Source organism: Leptodactylus fuscus, chromosome 4 (assembly GCF_031893055.1).
Source record: "Leptodactylus fuscus isolate aLepFus1 chromosome 4, aLepFus1.hap2, whole genome shotgun sequence".
Taxonomy (NCBI): Eukaryota; Metazoa; Chordata; class Amphibia; order Anura; family Leptodactylidae; genus Leptodactylus; species Leptodactylus fuscus.
The window spans coordinates 85,387,793-85,409,558 of NC_134268.1; the positions used below are offsets into that span (position 1 = coordinate 85,387,793).

The window sequence follows — 21,766 nt, forward strand, 5'->3', positions numbered from 1 at the left end:
CAACATGTAGGTTAAATTACATCCTTAGTCCAGTGGATTCTAATAACTCTCATACCAAGCATTTGCAGTTTAATATATGTAGCAGTTATCCTAGCAACCATTGAAGAGGGATGTATAGTATAATGAGAACATTGTGCTATTAATACCTGAATAGATCCTTGTTCCACACCAAAGCACGAATAGCATTATTATCAACTATCTCAGTATCAAGAATAAAACTGTGTGTTTGTGTAAATATGTGTGTGACCTTACTCTATGTGTCTGTTTGTGCATGTGTGTTTGTACAGTATGTATATAGCTGCATGTTTGTGTGAATTTATAATACATCCATATTACTGAACATCCAAGTGCAGTGAATAATGAATAACTTGCAGGTGGGTATTTCATAATTTTGCACAGTATAATTATGATTGAACTCATTTGAAATGAAATTTGTGCTGCGGCTCTATTATTTCATTTAATCATAGCATCAATAACCAGGCTTTTATGATTATTGCTTTCTTCTAACTTATTTATGTAAATGTTCCCAAAAAAGGAGAAAAAACATTCTATCTGAAGCTGTTATTTTGATGATAGGGTAGCACATATGGAAATAGGAATAATACAGCATGGTAGCTATATTATGCCAATATTTTTCCAGGGTTGTACAGAAGAGCACATACTTTAGGTAAGACAGCACATTGGCTCTGTACACATAGGGGAAAATGTATTATTTTATTATATAATCACTGGTTATTAATCTGTCATTTCTCAGAAGACATCTAAGTGCCGTCTGTGCCTTCACGACCCTATTCACTGAGGCCAGTGAGCAGATTCCACACAACTGGCAAGAACAGAACGTCTTCTGAGTATTGTTGTCCCTGGCTCATGTGTATGGGGCCACAGAAATGAATGTGTCCCATGACCACAAAACTTAACCATGTTCAAATTTAGAATCAGTTTTATATTTGTTCATAAATGTATTATCTATTTTATACTGCATAATGCTATTTCTATACAGGTAACTTTTCTGTGTATGTCTATACTATATGCTAAAATAGGGATCCTCTGCTTAGCACCTCTCATGAAAAAAGCTGATGGGAGCTCATTCAAAAATGAACTGGCCCATATGTGTATCTACTGTTTGGCCTCTGATATAAATGGCTGGCACAAAATACTACTTTTCACCTATTTGGACAACTCTCCCAGTGTGCACAGCTGTGATCTCCATGGCTTTGAAGAGCCAGACCTGCGGCGATCAGAGGATTATTGCAGTGGTTTTATTTAGATAAACTGTTTTTGTGCAGTTAATCTGTTTATTAATTAGAACATGTGAATATTTTGGTTCAACTTCGTATTTTTCATAAACTTTAGCAATTAGTTTAACCCTAGAATGCATACCTGGGGCCCCGCAGGCCCGCTCTGTTAATTGTTTTCTATTTACTGCAATATTACTTTAGTTAGAATTCTGAAACTCTAGGTATTCCTCAGGTATATAGTTGTTAGTCATTTCCAGTTGTTCATATATTTTTATGTTACAGGCATTTCGGAATAACAACTCTTTTTTGTGAATACCCCATATTTACATACCTGGGGCCTTTTAGGCCCGTACTAGGTTTACATGTGATCCAACTTTATGATAGTGTATTTGGCTTCTGCAATCAAGCGACAATGGTGTCTTATAAAGCGAAGAAAGAAAAATCGGTCATATTACTGAGTACAATGCACCATGATGGAAGTATAGACACCAATAACAGGAAACTGAAACCCGAAATAATCTTGCATTATAATAAAACCAAAGGAGGAGTTGACAAGATGGACGAAATGATTGGAGAGTATACGTGCAAAAGGCAGACAAAACGTTGGCCTATAGTTCTTTTTTATAATATGCTAGATGTGTCAGCCCTCAATAGCTATATTGTTTATAGTGAGACTCATCCAGAATTCCATGCCAACAGAAAGGACAAGAGACGTCTATACTTGACGGAACTTTGCTATGAACTTTTAATGCCTACCATGATGGAGAGAAGCAGCACAAAATGCTTGCCAAGACAAACAACAGAAGCTATGATCAGATGTGGTATACGTTTTCAGGAACATCCAGAACCAAGAGATAAAAAAAGAAAGCGATGTTACATTTGTCCAGCAAAGAAGGACAGGAAATCGGAGCGTGTTTGTACTACTTGTGGACAAAATGTCTGCAAGGATCATTCTTCCGAACAGATAACGTGTGAAAGTTGTTGCGGTCATTAGTAAATTCGAAAAGGAAACTTTGAAAAGAGATATTCCTGCAGCATGTTTACTGCAACTTTTATAAAAAAAAACTTTGACAAAAAAAACATGATTATAAAGAGTTATATCGAATGCGTATATTGGGCGTTTTAAGACCGTTCAGTTACTTTTTTGTTGTTTTTTGCACATAATGTTTTGAATTATTCACATCTTAGGATGCATTCCCACTAGCGCTGGTGTCTGCCTGGAGGTGATCTGTAATGGATCTGATCTCTTGGTAACTTCAGTTAAGGCTGCCGGAATGCCCGGATTCTACCAGCCTTAGCTGGGTTCACCAGGAGGTCAGATCCATTGCAGATCCCCTCCTGGCAGACACCAGCACTAGTGGGAATGCATCCTTACTTTGCAATTTTCAAATAAACTTTGAAAAGTGTTTTTATTTGAGTTATTCCATGTTATTTGCACACGGGCCTAAAAGGCCCCAGGTATGTAAAAGTGTAGATTTTTATGGTCATGCATTCTAGGGTTAATATTTACTCTGACCAGTATTTGCATCGATTCACTGATGTCCAACGTTAATATATCCACAATGGAAAAGCAAATTAATTGTAGGTTTGTAAATTAGATACAGATTTTATAGGGGAACTAAGCTACATTCTGCCTAGTTAGACACTAGTTTTCGTAAACTTATTTTTTATTTTTAATGACTCAGTACAAGGATGGATTTACAGAATAGCCAAATAATGCCCCGAGGAACAATCTAAAGAAGCTTTACTACAATTTCAGACACATGCAGATTTTTATGCTGTAGATGGGAGTAGGTTTTATTGCTGTCTCATGAAATATAAATATATTTTGATGTAAAATACATAAAATGAAATGATGGTCATTAAAATATGCAAATATATTGTTTGTTCAATTATGCAATTATACATTTTCAAGCATGTTATTTTTGACAAAAAAATACACTTAGGATGCAGCATTGACTTCAATCCTCCCCGTGCCAATAATACGATGATACATTATACAATATAGTAGGTATATAGTAGTAACGAAGACTTAAAGAGATTAAATTAATTTATTTAAAAATTATGGAAGTAGATTGATTGTATATTTAGATGGTAAATGCCGTTCTAAACTAGTTAATCAACTTGGATCTTTTAGAATGCTTCCTAGGGTTGAGCCGATCTTGAGATTTCAAGATCGATTTTAAAATCCGATTTCCAATCATTTTCCAGCCGATCTTGATCCCGATCTCGATCGTGAAATTTGCTCGATCGCTGATCGGAATCCGATCTTTTTCGATCCCAATCTTCAACCCTAGTCAATGCTTTTCTATGGGAAAAGTCACTTTTAAGGTTGAGCCGATCTTGAGATAACCTCCAATCTCGATCCCACTAGAAAAGAATGGGTCGGAATTCCGATCTCGATCGTGAAATTTACTCGATCGCTGATCGGAATCTGATCTTTTCCGATCCCGATCGCTCAACCCTAATGCTTCCCTTTCATTCTGTTCTAAACTATAACACAAAAAGGGGTGCTTTTTTTTTTTTTGAGGGCACCCTTTTTGTGTTATAATTTCAATTATTAGTAATCCTACATTCTGTTCTAAACCAGTTAATTGCACGTGGACTTTTTTAGAATGCTTCCCCTTCATCCTCAATGTTTAACATCATAGCTATATAGATTATACAGCCTCCAAAAATTTTTACCCCCCGAGTTACTTAGTAATATGTACAATTAGTTCTTGTGAACTCGCATGTTATATTTCTATGTGTCATTTTTTTATGCATATAAATGCATGTAGACAATTTCCAGTGTAGAGCTTCAAAGATCCATACTGTCTTTTAGGCTGGTTGCAGATGACTGTGTATATTTAGCGGTCCGCAAATTCCTTTTTTGAAGACAAAGTGTAAGACACATGCCAATAAAACACATGAAATACTAACGTTAAAATATTATGACCACCACAAGCAAGAAATCTGTGGACCTCAAAAACACCATAAATAACTGAACCCATCAGGGAAACTAGCATAATGGGACACGGCGGTCCCCTGAAACAAAAGAAAGATGACTTAGGGAGCCTTCACACGGAGTATACGCTCCGCTCATTCTGAATGTAAAACTCGTTCAGAATGAGTGCGTAAAAACCAGCTCCAATTGACTTGAATGGGTGCCGGCATACAAGCGCTACCCATTGAAATTAATTGGAGGCTTTTTTCAGTATTGCTTTCAGTGTGATACTCACATATGCCGGCACCCATGTCAATGGGAGCTGTTTTTTATGCGCTCCTTCTGAACGAGATTTACGTTCAGAATGAGCGAAGTGTATACTCCGTGTGAAGGCTCCCTTACTATGGTTAAGTTGTCATACAGGGGGGACCAAAAATGTGTGGAGGTACACACGAAATGGAGAGGCCAAGAGGGAATAAAAAGTTGTAAAGTAGCAGGACAAAGCCCAAAATAGAGAATATACATCAATTTGAAAAGTTAAAAGGTGTGGGGGGATATAGAGAGCCAATATTCTCAATCATGCTACTAACAATCCTGCCACAGTCCACATTCACACGGTTCAAAGCAAAAGATTAAAGTCAAGAGAGCAGATATAACTACGATAGAGAATTCGAGGCAAGTATCATATTAAGCAATGTAAACGCCAAACATATGGGGGGCTTCTGGAGTGCCAGTGAGCGCCCAGCCAAAGAAAAAGCATCCCCACATGGGTGAGTCCGTTCCACAAACAATGAACAAACTAGGACCTGCTCTATATTTTGCAGCATGCACACTGATCAGTTAAAATGAATGGGTCAGTATGTTATCTGGAGAAAATATGGATAGCAAACTGATCTCACCCACGGTCGTCTTCAAGAGGCCTTAGTTCATGGACAGCAAGCATATTAGATTTTACGAGCATACATTAAAGTTGGCTGATAGGAACAGCACTGTATCTTATATGTGCCACTTAAAATAAACATGGATCTCCTTCTATTGCTTTGAATAGTTGAAAGATCTTTCCAAAGAATTACAAAAATATTTAAACATTTAAAATGTTTCTAAACTTGTCTTACAGTATTTTTGATTATTTATATTAAATGGATTTTCCAAGACTTATTAATTAGTTACCTATCTGTAGAATATGCTATCGATTAAAGAATGGCAGGGGTCTGACACCTGTACTCCCGAACAATTGCCCTCTTGGAGAGGTGTACATACCAAACACAGTGCTGTACATTTACAGCAGATGCCCAAAGATCTGAATATGTGGCCTTATCCTAAGTCCTAGAAAACTGCTTTAAAAAATACAAATACAGTATGTACAGGAGGTTCTCAAAGAACGAAAAGATGCCCAGACATCTTACAGGTCTATTATCCTGAAGAGTTACTGTCATATACTATATATTGAGTGATATTAATGAGATTCTTCATTTCTTATGATTGCAGGTTCTTAATCATTTGCATAAAAAGTTAAGGAACATGTCAAAGAAGTCAGAGGCATCAAAGAAAAAGGTAATCTATACTTTGGAAAGTAACTGAGATACTTATAAGTTTTGTTTTCACAAACACATTGTATCAATCGACTATCCAGGGTTTTATACTGACTGCCAGATTTGGAGCCAGGAAGGATTTTTTTTCCCCCTGAAATAGGGCAATTGGCATGAGCCTCATGGGGTTTTTTGCCTTCCACTGGATCACCACTGTAGGGATTGTAGGGTTATAGGTTAGACTTGATGGACTAATGTTTTTATCCAACCTCATCTACTATGTAACTAAAATATACAGTGTATATATATATATATATATATATATATATATATATACACACACACACACTACTGTATCACTGGCCAAGTTATCCAGTAGCTATATGCTACAGTTACATTTGATACAAAAGTTTTTTTTTATTTTCAAATGAGAAAGACATATACAAGCAATACAATACAAGGTCAAAATGTAACAGATGCAAAACGGCTCACAGTTCCAGGCAAGTACATCAGGTACAAAATATAAAGATATGCTCCATCTCAATGAAGTGCAGTCTGAAGCCAGACGAAAGGTGCTAAAGAATAAAAGTGCAGTACCTAGAGCAGTAGATTAAATAAATTACACATCAGTAGGAGATACTATAAGGAAAATGAGAAAGCATATAAATGCAAAAAAGTCAGGAATGTACAGATAAACATAAAGAAGCATGTGTGTGCCACTGGAATAGAATCATGATATAATGACAAAAAAAAGAACAGCAAGTCAAACAAAACTTAATCAAAAAAGTACACATGACAAAACAAGGCAAAAGGAGGAGGGGTTGGGGGAGAGGAGTAGAGCAAGAGGGTAAGAAAAAGGGTAGGGAGGGAGGGTGAGAAAGAATGAGATAGAGGAAGTAAGAAAGGGAAAGAAAAGTGAGAAAGAGAAAAAGAGAATAATAGTCAGGAGATTCCTCATCAGGTCCCCCGAGGTTCATCAGTATAAACAGGGAGAAGCACAGGGCACCGACTCCACCTCAAGTCGGGGGTAGGTTCAGCCACGGGGATCAAATCCGCAGGAATTCAGGGTGAGATCTCCTCATCCAGCTTGGCTTCCTATTCTTATATTCATGGAGGGGAGCTCTGTAGCTAGTGAAGGGGAATCAGTAGTTTTGACGCCTCAATCAGATGAGTTATAAGTGGGTTCTTCTTGGGGTTATAATGCTGCAAGTTCTGCAACAGGAAGATTATAGCCAGAGAAAGAGCAAAATCCAGAGATGAGATCATTCTGATATGGTTTTCTACATGGGCCCAGAAAGGAGTTATAAGGGAACATTCCCACTATAGGTGCAAGCAAGTGCCAGGACCATTATGGCAGCGCCAACATACATTTGTGAGGGTGAGATTCTTACATTATAACCAATCTGGAGTGCGGTACCATTATGGTAATAGTTTGAGATGATTTTCTTGTTTACGGATGCAAGTCGAAAATCCATGGGAGTGTTGAAGAACAGTTATTATTGCTTCTAGAGAAAGGGAGATATTCACCTTCCTATCCCATGTAGTAAGGAAGGCCGGTTTTATAATATCCAACTTGTCAATGAATTTTTGTAGGAGATGAGAGGTTCTACATAATAGGCGAGAGTTGGCAGTGTACAGAAGCTGTTCAAAGTTGTCAGGCTGGTGCTCACAACAGTGTTTCTCAAGAAGGTAGTTATACAATGTTTCAGATGTTGAAAGTGCAGTGAAGAAGGCTGGAAGTTCGGCAAGTGTTGTAAGACCGCCTCAACTGACATAGGAGAACCACTATTACATATGTCATTCAGCTGAAGCTTGTCTAGAGGGGCACATAGTGATCTGCTAGTAGGCTGAGAGAGGGCAATGAGATACAAAAAAAAAATATATATATATATATATATATATATATATATATATATATATATTTATATTTAATATGTCAATAACATGCCCTTATTAAAAGGTTATAGCCCCACCCCTGACGACACCATACAAAATAAAAATTACCGTAATCGAGAGTAGAAATATTTTTAGAAGTTCTTTTGTAGTACTTTGTGTTATTAAATAAAAACAAAAAGAGAATTATAAGACAGTCTCGTTTTCCCTCCTCTTTTGTTTATATTTTCCCGGATATAAAAAAAAAAAAAGAATTAACACACATGAAAAAATAAAAACAACATATAAAAAAATCCCTGTGTGTCACTGAAAAAAAAGACACTGAAATTAGTTGAATAGCACAATGATAAAAATGTTACAGCCCTAAAAACCGCACATACAAAAACTCGAAAAATGTGTCCAGTCCTGGAGCACAAATTGGCCTGGTACTGAAGTGGTTAAAGTTCTTATTTATTTATTTATTTATTTAACAATAATCTATGTCCAAACCAAGTCATTGGTAGAATGAAATCAGAATCAAATCTGCAGCACAATCTGTGACAATCCTATAAAAGCCTCTTTACAATGTATATATACTTAATGGGAAAAGCAATGACATTTACTATACTGTGAAGCTAAAATAAACTTGATGACATTAGCCTTTGAACATAGATCAATGAAAGAAACTCAGCAGATATGTGCACAACATATCTATTAAATTAAGTAAAAAAATAAAAATAAATCAGATTGGTGAATTTGATTGGCATAGTCCATATCCATGCTGAAAAGGTGAATGGGATTAATTCTAAGCATCAAAACCTGACTTTACTATAACAGAGATTATAATAGAAAAATTATATCCACTGTTCATTGCCTGTTGGTTAATAGAACCTAAACAAAATCATATGTTGCAATAAACAACATGAATGTTTTTGCCTCTTTAGAAGAACATGTTGGCATTTCCAACTTTTGATTGCTCAGCGTGTTGTTTCCAAGCAATAGTTAGTTATGAAGTTTGGAATGTAGAGTCTGGATTTTGCATCATACTTAGATGACATTTGTAACAATAAATTGTCATCGCTTTGTCTCCTTTTTGTCTGTATAAGAAAACAGTTTTTTGTCCTTAGCCCCCCATTGTCTGTTATATTCCCTGCAGTTTACCTATCTATCCACTGTGTTTTGATTAACACACCGTTCCTCATGTGCTTATGTCATATGCTTTCCACAGATTTGTATCTTTTACTTTGATTATGGTCCATAAGGCTATGTTCATCTGGAGACCCAAATTGTTGGAGGAAAAAGTGCTGCACACACTACTTTTTTGTCCAGCGAGTTCAGTTTTTAAAAAACAGTTTAAAAGAAAAAAAACTGGATTGGATTATAGTCAATGAGGTCCCTTGAGCTCTGTTTGTGTCCGTCATAGAACTGATCCATTTTTTAACAGACATATTGGTGCAGATGTAGCATTATGTGCATTTTGTGTATGCTACTTTACCTGTTAGTATTAAATACTGTTAGGTTTTTAGTTACTCTGCTAACAAAGTGAGCACCTTCCAGTTTGTATGCCTAAATGATGGGATCTTAAAGGGCTTCATAGCGCGGCCTGTTTTTATGAAATAAAGCAAGCCAACATTTTGGCAGGACAAGTCCAGATATCCGTGTCAGGAGATGACAAAGGATAGAAAGGCTTTTGGTAGCATGTCCTGATATTGTGTTGAACTCATTTTAAGACAAATTGGAATCTGTAACCAAATTTGAGATCAGTTGAGTGTGGACACATCTGTATGCTAGAAAGGAGAAGAAATTAATCAAAAGTGTCAAAATGTAGCTTGATTAAAACAGAGAAGATGGAAAAAAAGATTTTCTCCACCGTTCACTGACTTTTAGTGAATAGATGCTGAACACAGTCATATGTTACAATGAACAATATTAGCATTTCTGCCAATTTAGAAGAAAATAACCTTTGCTTTCTAGGCAATGTATATTGAACCTCTTCTTTTTCTAGACTACTACTATTGAAGAATATAATTATTTGGAGGTGTTTTATATAACAAAATACTTATATAGTGTGCATTATTTTATTTTTTTTGTAAATAACATTTTATTGGATTTTCAAATTAACACCAATGAACATACATCGTTGAAATTAATAAGCGTGGTGATACAGCCACAAATAAGACATTCAATAGTGTTGGTAAATAACCCCAAAGTGAGCAATGAAAGATAACGGGAATCGGAACGTGAAGGGGGGGGAGCAATGAATGCTTTAGAGAAAGTATACCATGGCACCCACATAGAGCTGAATTCTGGTGAGTGCGAAGATCAAAGTGGGAAAGTTCCTCCATATGGACTACTTGAGAGACTTTCCATAGAAAGTGAGATACTGTAGGAGGAAATTCAGATGCCCAGTATAAGGGAATCAAAGACTTAGCGATAGACAAAAGTTGAAGCCAGAGTCATTTATGGGACCTAGGGGGGAAGGTGGGCCAAACATTCAAAATAATAGTTTTCATTATTTTATAAGACATTGTACTGTTTTATATTTTCCTAATATCTCTGCAATATTTTCCAGCAAGGGTCTGTTGTGTATTGTGATTTATACAATATTACTGTATTGCCTTTAATCCCGGGGCTAAACAGTCTGGAACTGGTTCCCATATTATTATGGTTTGTACCACAATGTCCTGGCAGGAAGGTGGATCTTAGCTGATGTAGGCCTGCCTCACCTGTGTCTGTTGTTCACTTGGTCTTTAAATATGGGTCTATATATGCTGCATTTTTAAAACCTAAAGTTTCAACTTAAGCGTAACTCAAGTCGGTACAAATGGTGTGGTCGCACCTGGGTTATAATCCACGATAGGAATTATAACATGTCTTTTCCCAATGTGAGGGGATTTGTACTATAAACAACACATTCCAGTTGGGGCTCTGAAGATTCATGTTATACCTCTGACTCCACAATTGGACATTGTAAGATAAGAATGTCTCCTACTTATTTTGCACCCTAAGAGATTTGGTAGCCACCTTTCACATGCCAGGAGACACTATATTGTTTGTGCCCCAGGGGAATAACCAGCACCACTTCCTTACTGCAACCCCTTAATCCCTGCACCAGTCCTAGAATAGAGGAAGGTTTGGTAAAGCAAAGTCCATTCACTTTTCACACCATGATTAGTCCAGAACATGACACAGGACTACCATCTCTATGCTGTCTACTTCTACTCCCATCTAGAGATGAGTGAACAGTGTTCTATCGAACACATGTTCGATCGGATATCACGCTGTTCGCCATGTTCGAATCGAATTGAACACCGCGTGGTAAAGTGCGCCATTACTCGATTCCCCTCCCACCTTCCCTGGCACATTTTTTGCACCAATAACAGCGCAGGGGAGGTGGGACAGGAACTACGACAACGGGGGCATTGAAAAAAATTGGAAAAAGTCATTGGCTGCCGAAATCAGGTGACCCCCATTTTAGACGAATAGTGGATTTCAAATCCGGGTCATATGAGAATGTGAACTTTGTGACTATGAGACAGGGATAGCTGTACAGGCATTGATAGCTAGGGATAACCTTTATTTATGTGGGAATGTTATTAAAAATAACTTTTTGGGGCTCTATCGGGTGTGTAATTGTGTTTTTTGTGAGATAAACTTTTTCCCATAGGAATGCATTGAGCAGCGTTGATTGGCCGAATGAGATACAGAAGACGTGCAGAGACTCACAGTGTTGAGCCAGTTCTGCTCAACTACACTGTGTGCCGGTCAGCACTGCTGTGCGAGCTCGGCACACACTCAGCTCTGCATCACCGCTGGCATTGGCCAGCGTTGATTGGCCAGTATACAGAATCAGCAGAGCTGAGTGTGTGCCGGTCTCTGCACAGCAGTGGTGAGTGTGTGCACTCGCTCAGCTCGTCTGCATCACCGCATACCCATAGGAATGCATTGGCCAGTCTCCAGCCAATCAGCGCTGGCTCTGCCGGAGGAGGCAGAGTCTAAGGTCGGACCTGAATGGAGACTAGTGTGGAGCGATCTTAGACTCCACCTCCTCCGGCAGAGCCAGCGCTGATTTGCCGAAGGCTGGCCAATGCATTCCTATGGGTATGCGGTGATGCAGCAGAGCTGAGCGAGTGCACACACTCACCACTGCTATGCAGAGACTCACATTGTTGAGCCAGTTCTGCTCAACTACACCGTGTGCCGGTCAGCACTGCTGTGCGAGCTCAGCACACACTCAGCTCTGCATCACCGCTGGCATTGGCCAGCGTTGATTGGCCAGTATACAGAATCAGTATACAGAATCAGCAGTGCTGAGTGTGTGCCGGTCTCTGCACAGCAGTGGTGAGTGTGTGCACTCGCTCAGCTCGGCTGCATCACCGCTGGCATTGGCCAGCGTTGATTGGCCAGTATACAGAATCAGTATACAGAATCAGCAGTGCTGAGTGTGTGCCGGTCTCTGCACAGCAGTGGTGAGTGTGTGCACTCGCTCAGCTCGGCTGCATCACCGCTGGCATTGGCCAGCGTTGATTGGCCAGTATACAGAATCAGCAGAGCTGAGTGTGTGCCGGTCTCTGCACAGCAGTGGTGAGTGTGTGCACTCGCTCAGCTCGGCTGCATCACCGCTGGCATTGGCCAGCGTTGATTGGCCAGTATACAGAATCAGCAGAGCTGAGTGTGTGCTGGTCTCTGCACAGCAGTGGTGAGTGTGCGCACTCGCTCAGCTCGGCTGTATCACCGCATACCCATAGGAATGCATTGGCCAGTCTCCAGCCAATCAGCGCTGGCTCTGCCGGAGGAGGCGGAGTTTAAGGTCGATCCTGAATGGAGACTGGTGTGGAGCGATCTTAGACTCCGCCTCCTCCGGAAGAGCCAGCGCTGATTGGCCGAATTCTGAAGGCTGGCCAATCAACGTTGGCCAATGCATTCCTATGGGAAAAAGTTAGCTTGTGACAATCACAAGCTGACAGGGATTTCCATGTAATAAAGTGACTTATATGCCCCCAGACATGCTTCCCCTGCTGTCCCAGTGTCATTCCAGGGTGTTGGTATCATTTCCTTTAGTGTCATAGTGGACTTGGTGACCATCCTGAGACGGATTTGGGTTTCCCCCTTAACGAGTATATGTTCCCCATAGACTATAATGGGGTTCGAAACCCGTTCGAACACTCGAACAGTGAGCGGCTGTTCGAATCGGATTTCGAACCTCGAACATTTTAGTGTTCGCTCATCTTTACTCCCATCCTTTCCACATGTACCCTGTTGCTGTAGGACCACCCCTCTATAAGGTTATATTTGCAAATGAAGATGATCTTGTAGTATGTCAATTAACATCTATGGCTCTTTCACTATTACATGAACAAATGCTTCAGTATAACTGTTCTACCCATATTCAGCTGAAATGAAAGGTTCACCAAATCTAAAGTATTCTGCTCCTTTGTATTTGTTGCTGTTCTAAGTAATTGTCCTTAAAAATGAAATAGAGTAGTTTTCTTGTAATTGAACGTTCTACAAGATTATATGTTTTGCATTCTTTACATAGGAACATTTGGGAAATAATTATATACTAATTACATTAATTCTCTTCTTGAACAATGGTAACTGTAATGTTGCTCTGTTGGAAACCAGCATAAAAGTCTTCTGACATAATAAGATAAAAAACACTAAGCTTGTTTAGAAGAAAATGAATGTTGAAGCAGAATAAAATGCATTGGCAATATTAAGATGCAACTGCAATGTTGTAAAAAGTTCAATGATGTCATCATTCACCCACAATCATTCTTGAAAATAATGGCAGGAAAAACAATGAACAACAAGATAAACTTTTCTTGGAACTTTTTTATTTGGAATGATCAAGAGCATATTCTTTAAACCTTGATAAGCACTTGTCACTCTATGCCTAGTGCCATCTACTGACCTCACTCTCAGCGGCCCTCCCCGACCTTTGAGTGGGTCACTGCACCCCCATCCCTCACTTACAACTCAAAACCTGGTCTCTGGTTAGTTTTGCTCAGTTGGTGGAAAGGAGGACTGGAAGCTGTGAAATAAGCTCTGGGATATGTACAGTCATGAGGAACACATAGTACACCCTGCTCTTGGGACTTTTCTGCTCCTGGTGCTAGTGCACATAATGTGTCCCTAACACCACTACACAGCATGGAGAATTAGCAGGCATTCCTACAAGTGGTGAGCACTGAAAAGCATACTCACCGCTCACTCCTCAGAACCACCAGTAACAATAAGTGCTTCTATTAGTACTGAAACACTCTTTGGTTACTGGCGGACCACCACTCACCTAATATATCTACTTTGGTCTCTTTTTAAAGGACATTTTTACAGAAGCCTTTAGGTTTGTTCAAATGCAACTTTACAAACTTAGTTCATACTTCTGTGTTCTTTTTAGAAAGAAGTTTTCTCTTTGCAACCCTTTCAAGCAAGATTTTTTCAGTTTTGTTCTAATAGTATTGCCATAAACTTGAATATTTTACAAGCTAACTGGGGTATCTAAAGCCGTACCTCTGAATGATCTTGGGATGAATTTGATGGGACTTTCACTCCTGGGAAAATCATCTGATGTCTTGAATTTTATCTAACTAGAATTTTTGTCTTCAAATTTTTGAAAATAATCTTGTAGCCTTTTCTCAAATTCAGCATGATCAGCAAGTGCTTCTCTAAAGTCATTGCTGATGTCTTTTTTTATTTGATTTTGTTAACATAGGTCTGAATGCCCCAGAACAGCAAACTGTGAAAATTTTTGGTGACGTTCCATTTCACCGCTTCAGAAATGGAACGTCACCAGCAATCCCTCCTCCCCCCATCCTCATCAATACTTACATGTCTTCCTGTGTCTGGAACGGGACCTCCTGTCCTCTTCTCTTGAAGCAGCTGCACAGTCTGGAGGATGAGATCAACATATGCACAGTCCATTGCGGTCTGTGTGCAGCATCTCCAGACCGTGCACAGTGAAAAGGAGAAGAGGAACCGGCTCTCACATTGGAAGCTAGGTAAGTATGATGCTATTGGACTGGGAACAGGATGGCAGGATAGCTAGCTAGCAGAATAGATAGCTTAATGTAGTTTAGCTAGGGAGACAAGGAGGGGGATGTAACACAGTGAGAGAGGAGGGGGAGAACAGTGACAGGGAGGTAACGTGACAGGTACATAGGAATTTATATAGTAGGAAACAAATGCAGAACATACTACAGATACCTGTACTTCGCTCAAAATACTGCTAAAACTATATGGGTGCACTTTTAACCCATTAATAACACTAACAGACATTTTAAAAATATATATACATATATATATATATATATATATATATATATATATATATATATATATTTTATTATTATTATTTTATTTTATTTTTTTTGCCTGGAAAATCCCTTTAACACCTATTAAGGACCAGGTATCTTATTATGTCATGATACATAAAACCATAAAATCAAAGACGGTATACTTTGTTTTTCTCATGACTGTACATTCAATCAGCATGTCTTAAAATTAAATGACAAATGACACATTGCAACACTCATTAAGTTGCATTCATTGCACCAGTGCTTTCATGGTCAACCTTGCATTTAAATACCATGGCGTTCATTGTTATTTTGCATACAGTGCCATCAAAAAATTGACACAACTGTGTATTGTTCTGTGCCAATCTTGCATGCATACAGCTCTGTGGCAGATGCCCACTTCATCCTGTGTCCAAGTGACTTTTTTCTTCAAATTTTATTGTCAAAATTATTACCCATCATACAGCATGCCACACTAATAGTTAAATGGATAGAGATGAGCGAATATGCTCGCTCGAATACCTCCACCGCATAGCTCCCGGCGCCAGGGAAGGTGGGAGGGGCAGTAAAAATTTGAAGCCCTGGAAGTGTTTTTGCAGCGGGAGCTATGCAGCAGAGGTCATTGATCGAGCATATTCACTCATCTCTAGAGTATGTGTTTTTTTTGTTTTTTTTTTTACTGGATCCTATTTTTTAAATACATTTTAATTAAAATGTAAATCCTTTTCCTCTTTGCTACTAGCATTCCACAATACAACTAAATGACTTTTTTTTTTTTTGCCTAAGTGACATTTTTTTTTACATTTAATTTGAACCCTCCTAGTGGCTGCCGGCTGGAAGTATATTTTCTGCATCACACTAGAGTATATTGGGGACTGTATACCTGTTTAGTCACTTTATCCAAGTGTCAATTTGAATATAAAAGAAAACCGTGTACACTTGTGCCATGTCTTGGGCCTGTAAAAACGTGTAAAGCTGTAGAAGCAGTAGGTACTATACAATTACAATTTTCTGCTTGTTTATTATATTCCATACACAATTCTGACAATGCAGTGTGTTTTTATACACTCATTGTTACAATTACTTACAATCCTTTTACCAATAGCCAATTGTGTTGCTTGTCACCTTGACATTACTAAGACTGTGTTTGCCTTAAAGAGTTTGTCTCTCAATATTGGTCTGAAAGAAGGAAACCCCTAGAAAGAAGATGTAGTACTAGGTGGTATAACAAATGATGGGTAATCTGATACTGCAGTATAGTCTTCTCCTCTGCCTATTACATACCTCCCAACTTTTGAATAAGTGAAAGAGGGACAAAATGTGCGGCGTGCGTAGCAAATTTAGCCCCGCCCACTTTGTGTTGACTCTGTCCACTTGTTAATTTTTCATGTGCCCGCACACAGTATAATCCTCCTACAGTCACCCGTAAATTATTATATGTCCCCCCTCTATCTCTCCCCCAGTTTCATATACACCCTTCATCTGCCCCAGTTTCATGTCCCCCTTCCATCTCTGCTCCCAGATTCATGTCCCCCCTCCATCTCTGCCCCCAGATTCATGTCCCCCTTCCATCTCTGCCCCCAGATTCATGTCCCCCTTCCATCTCTGCCCTCAGATTCATGTCCCCACATCTCTGCCCCCAGTGTCATGCCGTCCTCTCCATCTCTGCCCCCAGTGTCATGCCGTCCTCTCCTCCAGATTCACGTTCCACCTCCACATTAAACTTACCTTCTCCTCCCGTGTCTACAAGCCGGGAGCCGGCGGCAGCGGCGAAGCGAGGAGCTGACACAGGTCAGCTCCTTCCTTCAGCCGCATGTGTCAGCGAGAGAGGCGTGCAGCGGCGAAGCGAGGAGCTGACCTGTGTCAGCTCCTTGCTTCAGCCGCATATGTGTTCAACTCAGATCTGCGTCCTCGCAGATCTGAGTTGAAATCAGGACATACCTCCCTCCAACCGGGACCGTGGGACATGTCACCCAAATCGTGAATGTCCCGCGGAAATCGGGACGGTTGGGAGGTATGCTATTATTTCTTGTTAAGCTATTAAATGTACATTAGGTAGAAGACTAATGGGAGGAAGTATAGGTATGACAGCAGGATCAGATCCATCTCTATTGCTTTGGGGATTCATAGGTCTGCATAGAAGCTGCTAACCAATACTATTTGCAAAGTAACTTAAAGGGGTATTCCATCTACATAATATTTTTTTAATTTGTAGATGATTTAAAGTTTAAAAGTTCTGCAGAGTTTTAAATATTTTCTCTAACTTTCTTAGAGGTGACAGTCTGTTATCTTGATCGGTTGCCATGGATACGACCACCAATATAGAAACTTTCTAAGGTCGGAAAATCAGCTATGATTTCTTTATTGTGGCCGGGATATCTTCTGATACATGTAGTGTCCCTGCCTGATAACCCAGGTACAATAAGAAAATCATAGCTGGGTTCCTGACAAGACGCAGACCATAGAAAGTTTCTGCATTAGTGGTCGTATCCATTGGCAAACGATCAAGACAACAGGCTGTCACCACTAAGAAAGTTAGAGAAAATATTTAAAACTCTGCAGAATTTTTAATTACTTATAATTGAAAAAGTGTTTAACTTTTAATTATCTACATATATAGATATGATTATGTACATGGGAATACCCCTTTAATTTTTCATCTTGCAGTCACTGGAAAAAAAAAAAGAAAAAAAAAAAAAGAAAGAAAAATGGTCCTGTGGTACAATAGTCCTTTAGTAAATATGCTTCAGCGTTTTTACATTTGTTTAGAATGAATGCTGTAACTAATACTTCACCATTGGTTCATATCTGCGTTTTGTAATCCGTTCGGGAAGTCCGCATAGGGAGCCCCCAAACGGACTACCGAATGCATTTGCAAGTGGTGTGCAGTGAAAGTCGTGTGCTTGCCGCAAGCTCTCCGCATGAGTCATGCAGACAGGAAAGTAGATTGTGAATTACTTTCCTGTCCGCATATTCCCTGTGGAGATCTCGTGACAAGCACATGGACCCCATTATAGTCTATGGGGTCCATGTGCTTTCACTGCACACCGCTTCCAAATGCGTTCAGTAGTTTACCAACGCAGATGTAAATGAGGCCTTACTGAACTATGTGCAGTTTCAAACTAGAAGACTGAATGCTCAGGGCTCCTTTTACAAAATCCTCTTCTGCTGTTGTGTTCAAGAGTTGTGATGTCAGTGGTTTTGATAGTTTGAAGAGTCAAAAATTAATTATTCAGATATAGCCAATATTTGTACCAGGAATTAGAGTATCAAAGAAAATAGTAGGGGATTTGTGTACACTTAAAATATAACTTTTAATAAGACTCAATTATACCCCCTGACATAGGGAACAAACAGCTGTAGCACTTCATCATAGACAGAGTCAATTATACCCCCAGTCAGTTTGCCCTTAGTCCAAATGCATCCATAGTAGAATGAACTGCATGATGGTAATGTAGCATGCAAGTTGGAATTGTATATGCGTAAGGGGCTACTAGAGAAACTAATTGAATAGGGGCGACTCTAGTCTTTTTCTCCCAGGGAGTAACATATCTGCAGATGAATACACAGCTCAATTAATTGGGACTCCTGGGTTTTAGAAATTCTGTTCCAATGGGGTGGTTTCTACTCCAAAGTAATATGGTGCTACTCCTGTAAAATTGGGTTCCCCCACACTGGTTGACAATAACACACACTATACTTGGTGTATTTGAATATTTTTGATAATTGGTCTTGACAATGTTTTAACTTTAATTTATTAACAGTTATATTTTAAGTGTACACAAATCCCCTACTATTTTCTTTGATGTTTTGATAGTTTGCTTAGAAATCTTACAAATTGAATTTGTGATGACAGTTTCAGAATTATAAAAATATTAGTGCACTCAATTGGTTTTCAGTATGTGTCGGCTGAATTGTACCTATAAAATCATACTTAATTTCAGTCTTAATAACCAAACTGCCGTTCTGATATATTACTCTGTATTCACTTATCGCCTCAAGTGACCATTAAACAAGGTCACACACTTTTATTAAACTAGTTTCACGTTTAGAATCTAATTCCTACCACTTAAAATTATATGCGTATTAGAAAAATAATGGCTGACTGAAGTACTTTTGAAAATTCATGAATATCAATAAGCAAGATGAATATGTTATCTTACGATGAAAATATGAACAGTGACCACAATCTTTATCTCTATCTTTCACTGTGAATAATGATTTCATTATGTAAATTACCCATTTATTTTCAATAATAATGAAATATTTAACATGCAAATGTCATCGAAAGAATATTTCACATCTGTACGACTGTTTCTTCCAAATACCTGCCATCTCAATAGAAGACATAATAGTAGGAGTGAGGAAAGTTAAGTAAGCCTATTATCTTTATGGGGAATATGCAAACCTATTTTCCAAGATGTAATTAGGAAAACAATGCCTCTGTTCGCTGCCACTAGGACAGCCCCCTTAAACATCATGCATAATTTTTTTCAGTAAGCCTAATACCATGATGCAGGATTATTGCCAGACTAATTTATCTATCTCAAAAGGAACAGACTCCTAGCTGTGGACAGCACTGTTTCAATCTGGTTAGATCTCATCAGCACAGCATAGGGAAACAAATCTGGCCAAGTGAAAGACTGTAGACCAGGGTAAAGGACTAAGAAAACTCCTTAAGAAGAGTTCCTTTTCAGGCCACCTTTGCAAGTGTATAAAGACTTACAAGCCATTTTTGCTCCGCTGGGGGATTCTGGGGAATATGGAAATCTGTTTTCCAGGATATAATTAGGAAAACAATGCCTCTGTTCACTGCCAGTAGGACAGCCCCCTTAAACATCATGCATAACTTTTTCAGTAACCTGGCTGGTTGACATCATTGTTTCAATTGTTGCCTGGTTCACATCTGTGTTTGGTAATCCATTCGAGAAATTCACATGGGGACCCTCCCCCCGAAGGGAATACCAAACACAATGACAAGTGTAGAGCTTATGAGAACACATGGACCCGATACACTATAATGGGGTCCATGTGTTTTTAGTGCGGTGTCCGCACAGAACATGCGGACAGAAAAGTACTTTGTGATCTACTTTCATGTCCACATGACTCATGCGGGCAGCATGCGGCAAGCACACGAACCCCATTATAGTCTATGGGGTCCGTTTGCTTTCACTGTTCATCGCTTGTCAATTTGTTCGGTATTCCGTTTGGGGGGTCCCCATGTGGACTCCCCATACGGAATACCAAACACAGATTTGAACCAGGCATTTCTGCTGTGGGATCCACAAGGCCAAAATTTGTAGAGGAATCTGAGACAGAAAACTTAAATTCCTCTCCATATTCCATCGTGTCAACCGATTTTTACTAGCTTCAAATAGAAATTAATATGGCTAACCCCTACTCCCTAATGCAAGCCTCTAAATTTGTCTAGTTAAAGAGCACCTTTCATACTCTCTGACATTGGTGGTATTATATACTGCTAGCAAGCTGACAGTGCACTGAATTCAATGCACTGTCAACTTTGCCAGTATGTGCCCTGGTACCAGACAAAACCCACAGTTGGGCAGTGAGGAAAGCTCCCCTTGACAGTACACTTCCATAACGTTGTACTGTCTGGGAGTAACCATGTTGCTAGGCTATAAGGCCTGCCCTTCTGACATTGAAGGGATATCAGTGCGAAACTAACAGCTGTTATGGTTCTGTGTATATATATATATATATATATATATATATATATATATATAAAAATAATTTTTTAAACTACAGAACACTACAGTGAGGACCACAGGCCCAATGGTGGGCGGCTGTATGTCTGAACTGAAATGTGAACTACTGCAAAGACACTGCAGCACAGTACTTAATGTGAACAGCTGCGAAGACACTGCAGCCTGAACTCAATGTGAACAGTGTGTACTGTGCGACACTCCATGTGAACAAGGTGCAACTAAAACCCTGCCAGTTTAGCTCACTGTCCAGGTGCACCAGTACAAGTGAAACACACACGGCTCCCAAGGGTTAACACTCACCCCAGGCCAACAAACACACACACTTACCCCTGCGACAGCTAGGGGCCACCACGGAAGTTTAGAACATTCTCCTGCACACAGCTTGGAGTTACTAGGGGAGTTTGCATGGTCCTGCACACAGCTTGGAGACATCACACACCTATGCCCCCGCACACAGCTCTGAGCCATACATGATGTCAGACAGTACACATAGGCTATCAGAGACCATACCTGCTGCAGATCTACAAGCTGGAACGGCGTCTACCGCTCCTAGCCCTGGTGTAGCTCTGACAGTTCAGGGTTTACAGGTCCTACCTAACAGCACCCAGGAGAAGCAGAGAAACCCCACACAGAGGCCTAGTCTGACAACCTGCCTGAGTACTGGAGCCTATCCCTGAAAACTACTGTCATTCACTCCGTGGACTTTGAGGAGATTTTAGTCAAAGTGTGAGCACCAGGCAGGCGTCGGCTCACACTATTTAAAGGGAAGCCCCCGCCCAATAGGGGCGGTGGCCATGACCTCACCACTTATGCTCAGTAGGGGGAAAATGGCACTTAGCTTGTGAGCAGCTTCAATACGTCTGAGCATGCTCAGTAAGGTGAAAGCTGGATGGTTAGACTGACCCGCAGGTGGCGCTGTGCGCTATGATAGCAACCTGCGGGGCCCAATCCTAACAACAGCACATCTCTGGCACTGGGGTACATACTGGCAAAGCTAACAGTGCATTGAATTCAATGCGCTGACAGCTTTCTTGTGGTGTGCAATACTGGCAATGTCAGAAGAAAGGTCCACTTTAAGCATCATATTAGATAATAACTGCTATGTTTTATCTTTTTAGATAATAGAGAATTGTTAATGTGTGCTCTCCAAACATTTTTCCTTCTTTTATGCTGGTTACAG

The 21,766-nt window shown here is 39.6% G+C and overlaps 1 protein-coding gene across 1 annotated transcript in view; it reads left to right on the plus strand.

The window, feature by feature from the left end:
* The window catches only part of GALR1 (galanin receptor 1), a 238,113-nt gene that overhangs the window by 163,411 nt on the left and 52,936 nt on the right, over window positions 1-21,766 (plus strand). Inside the window, exon 2 of the mRNA XM_075270771.1 lies at window positions 5,653-5,718. Within this exon, the coding sequence (XP_075126872.1) occupies window positions 5,653-5,718 (66 nt within the window). The remainder of the gene's footprint in view (window positions 1-5,652; window positions 5,719-21,766) is intronic.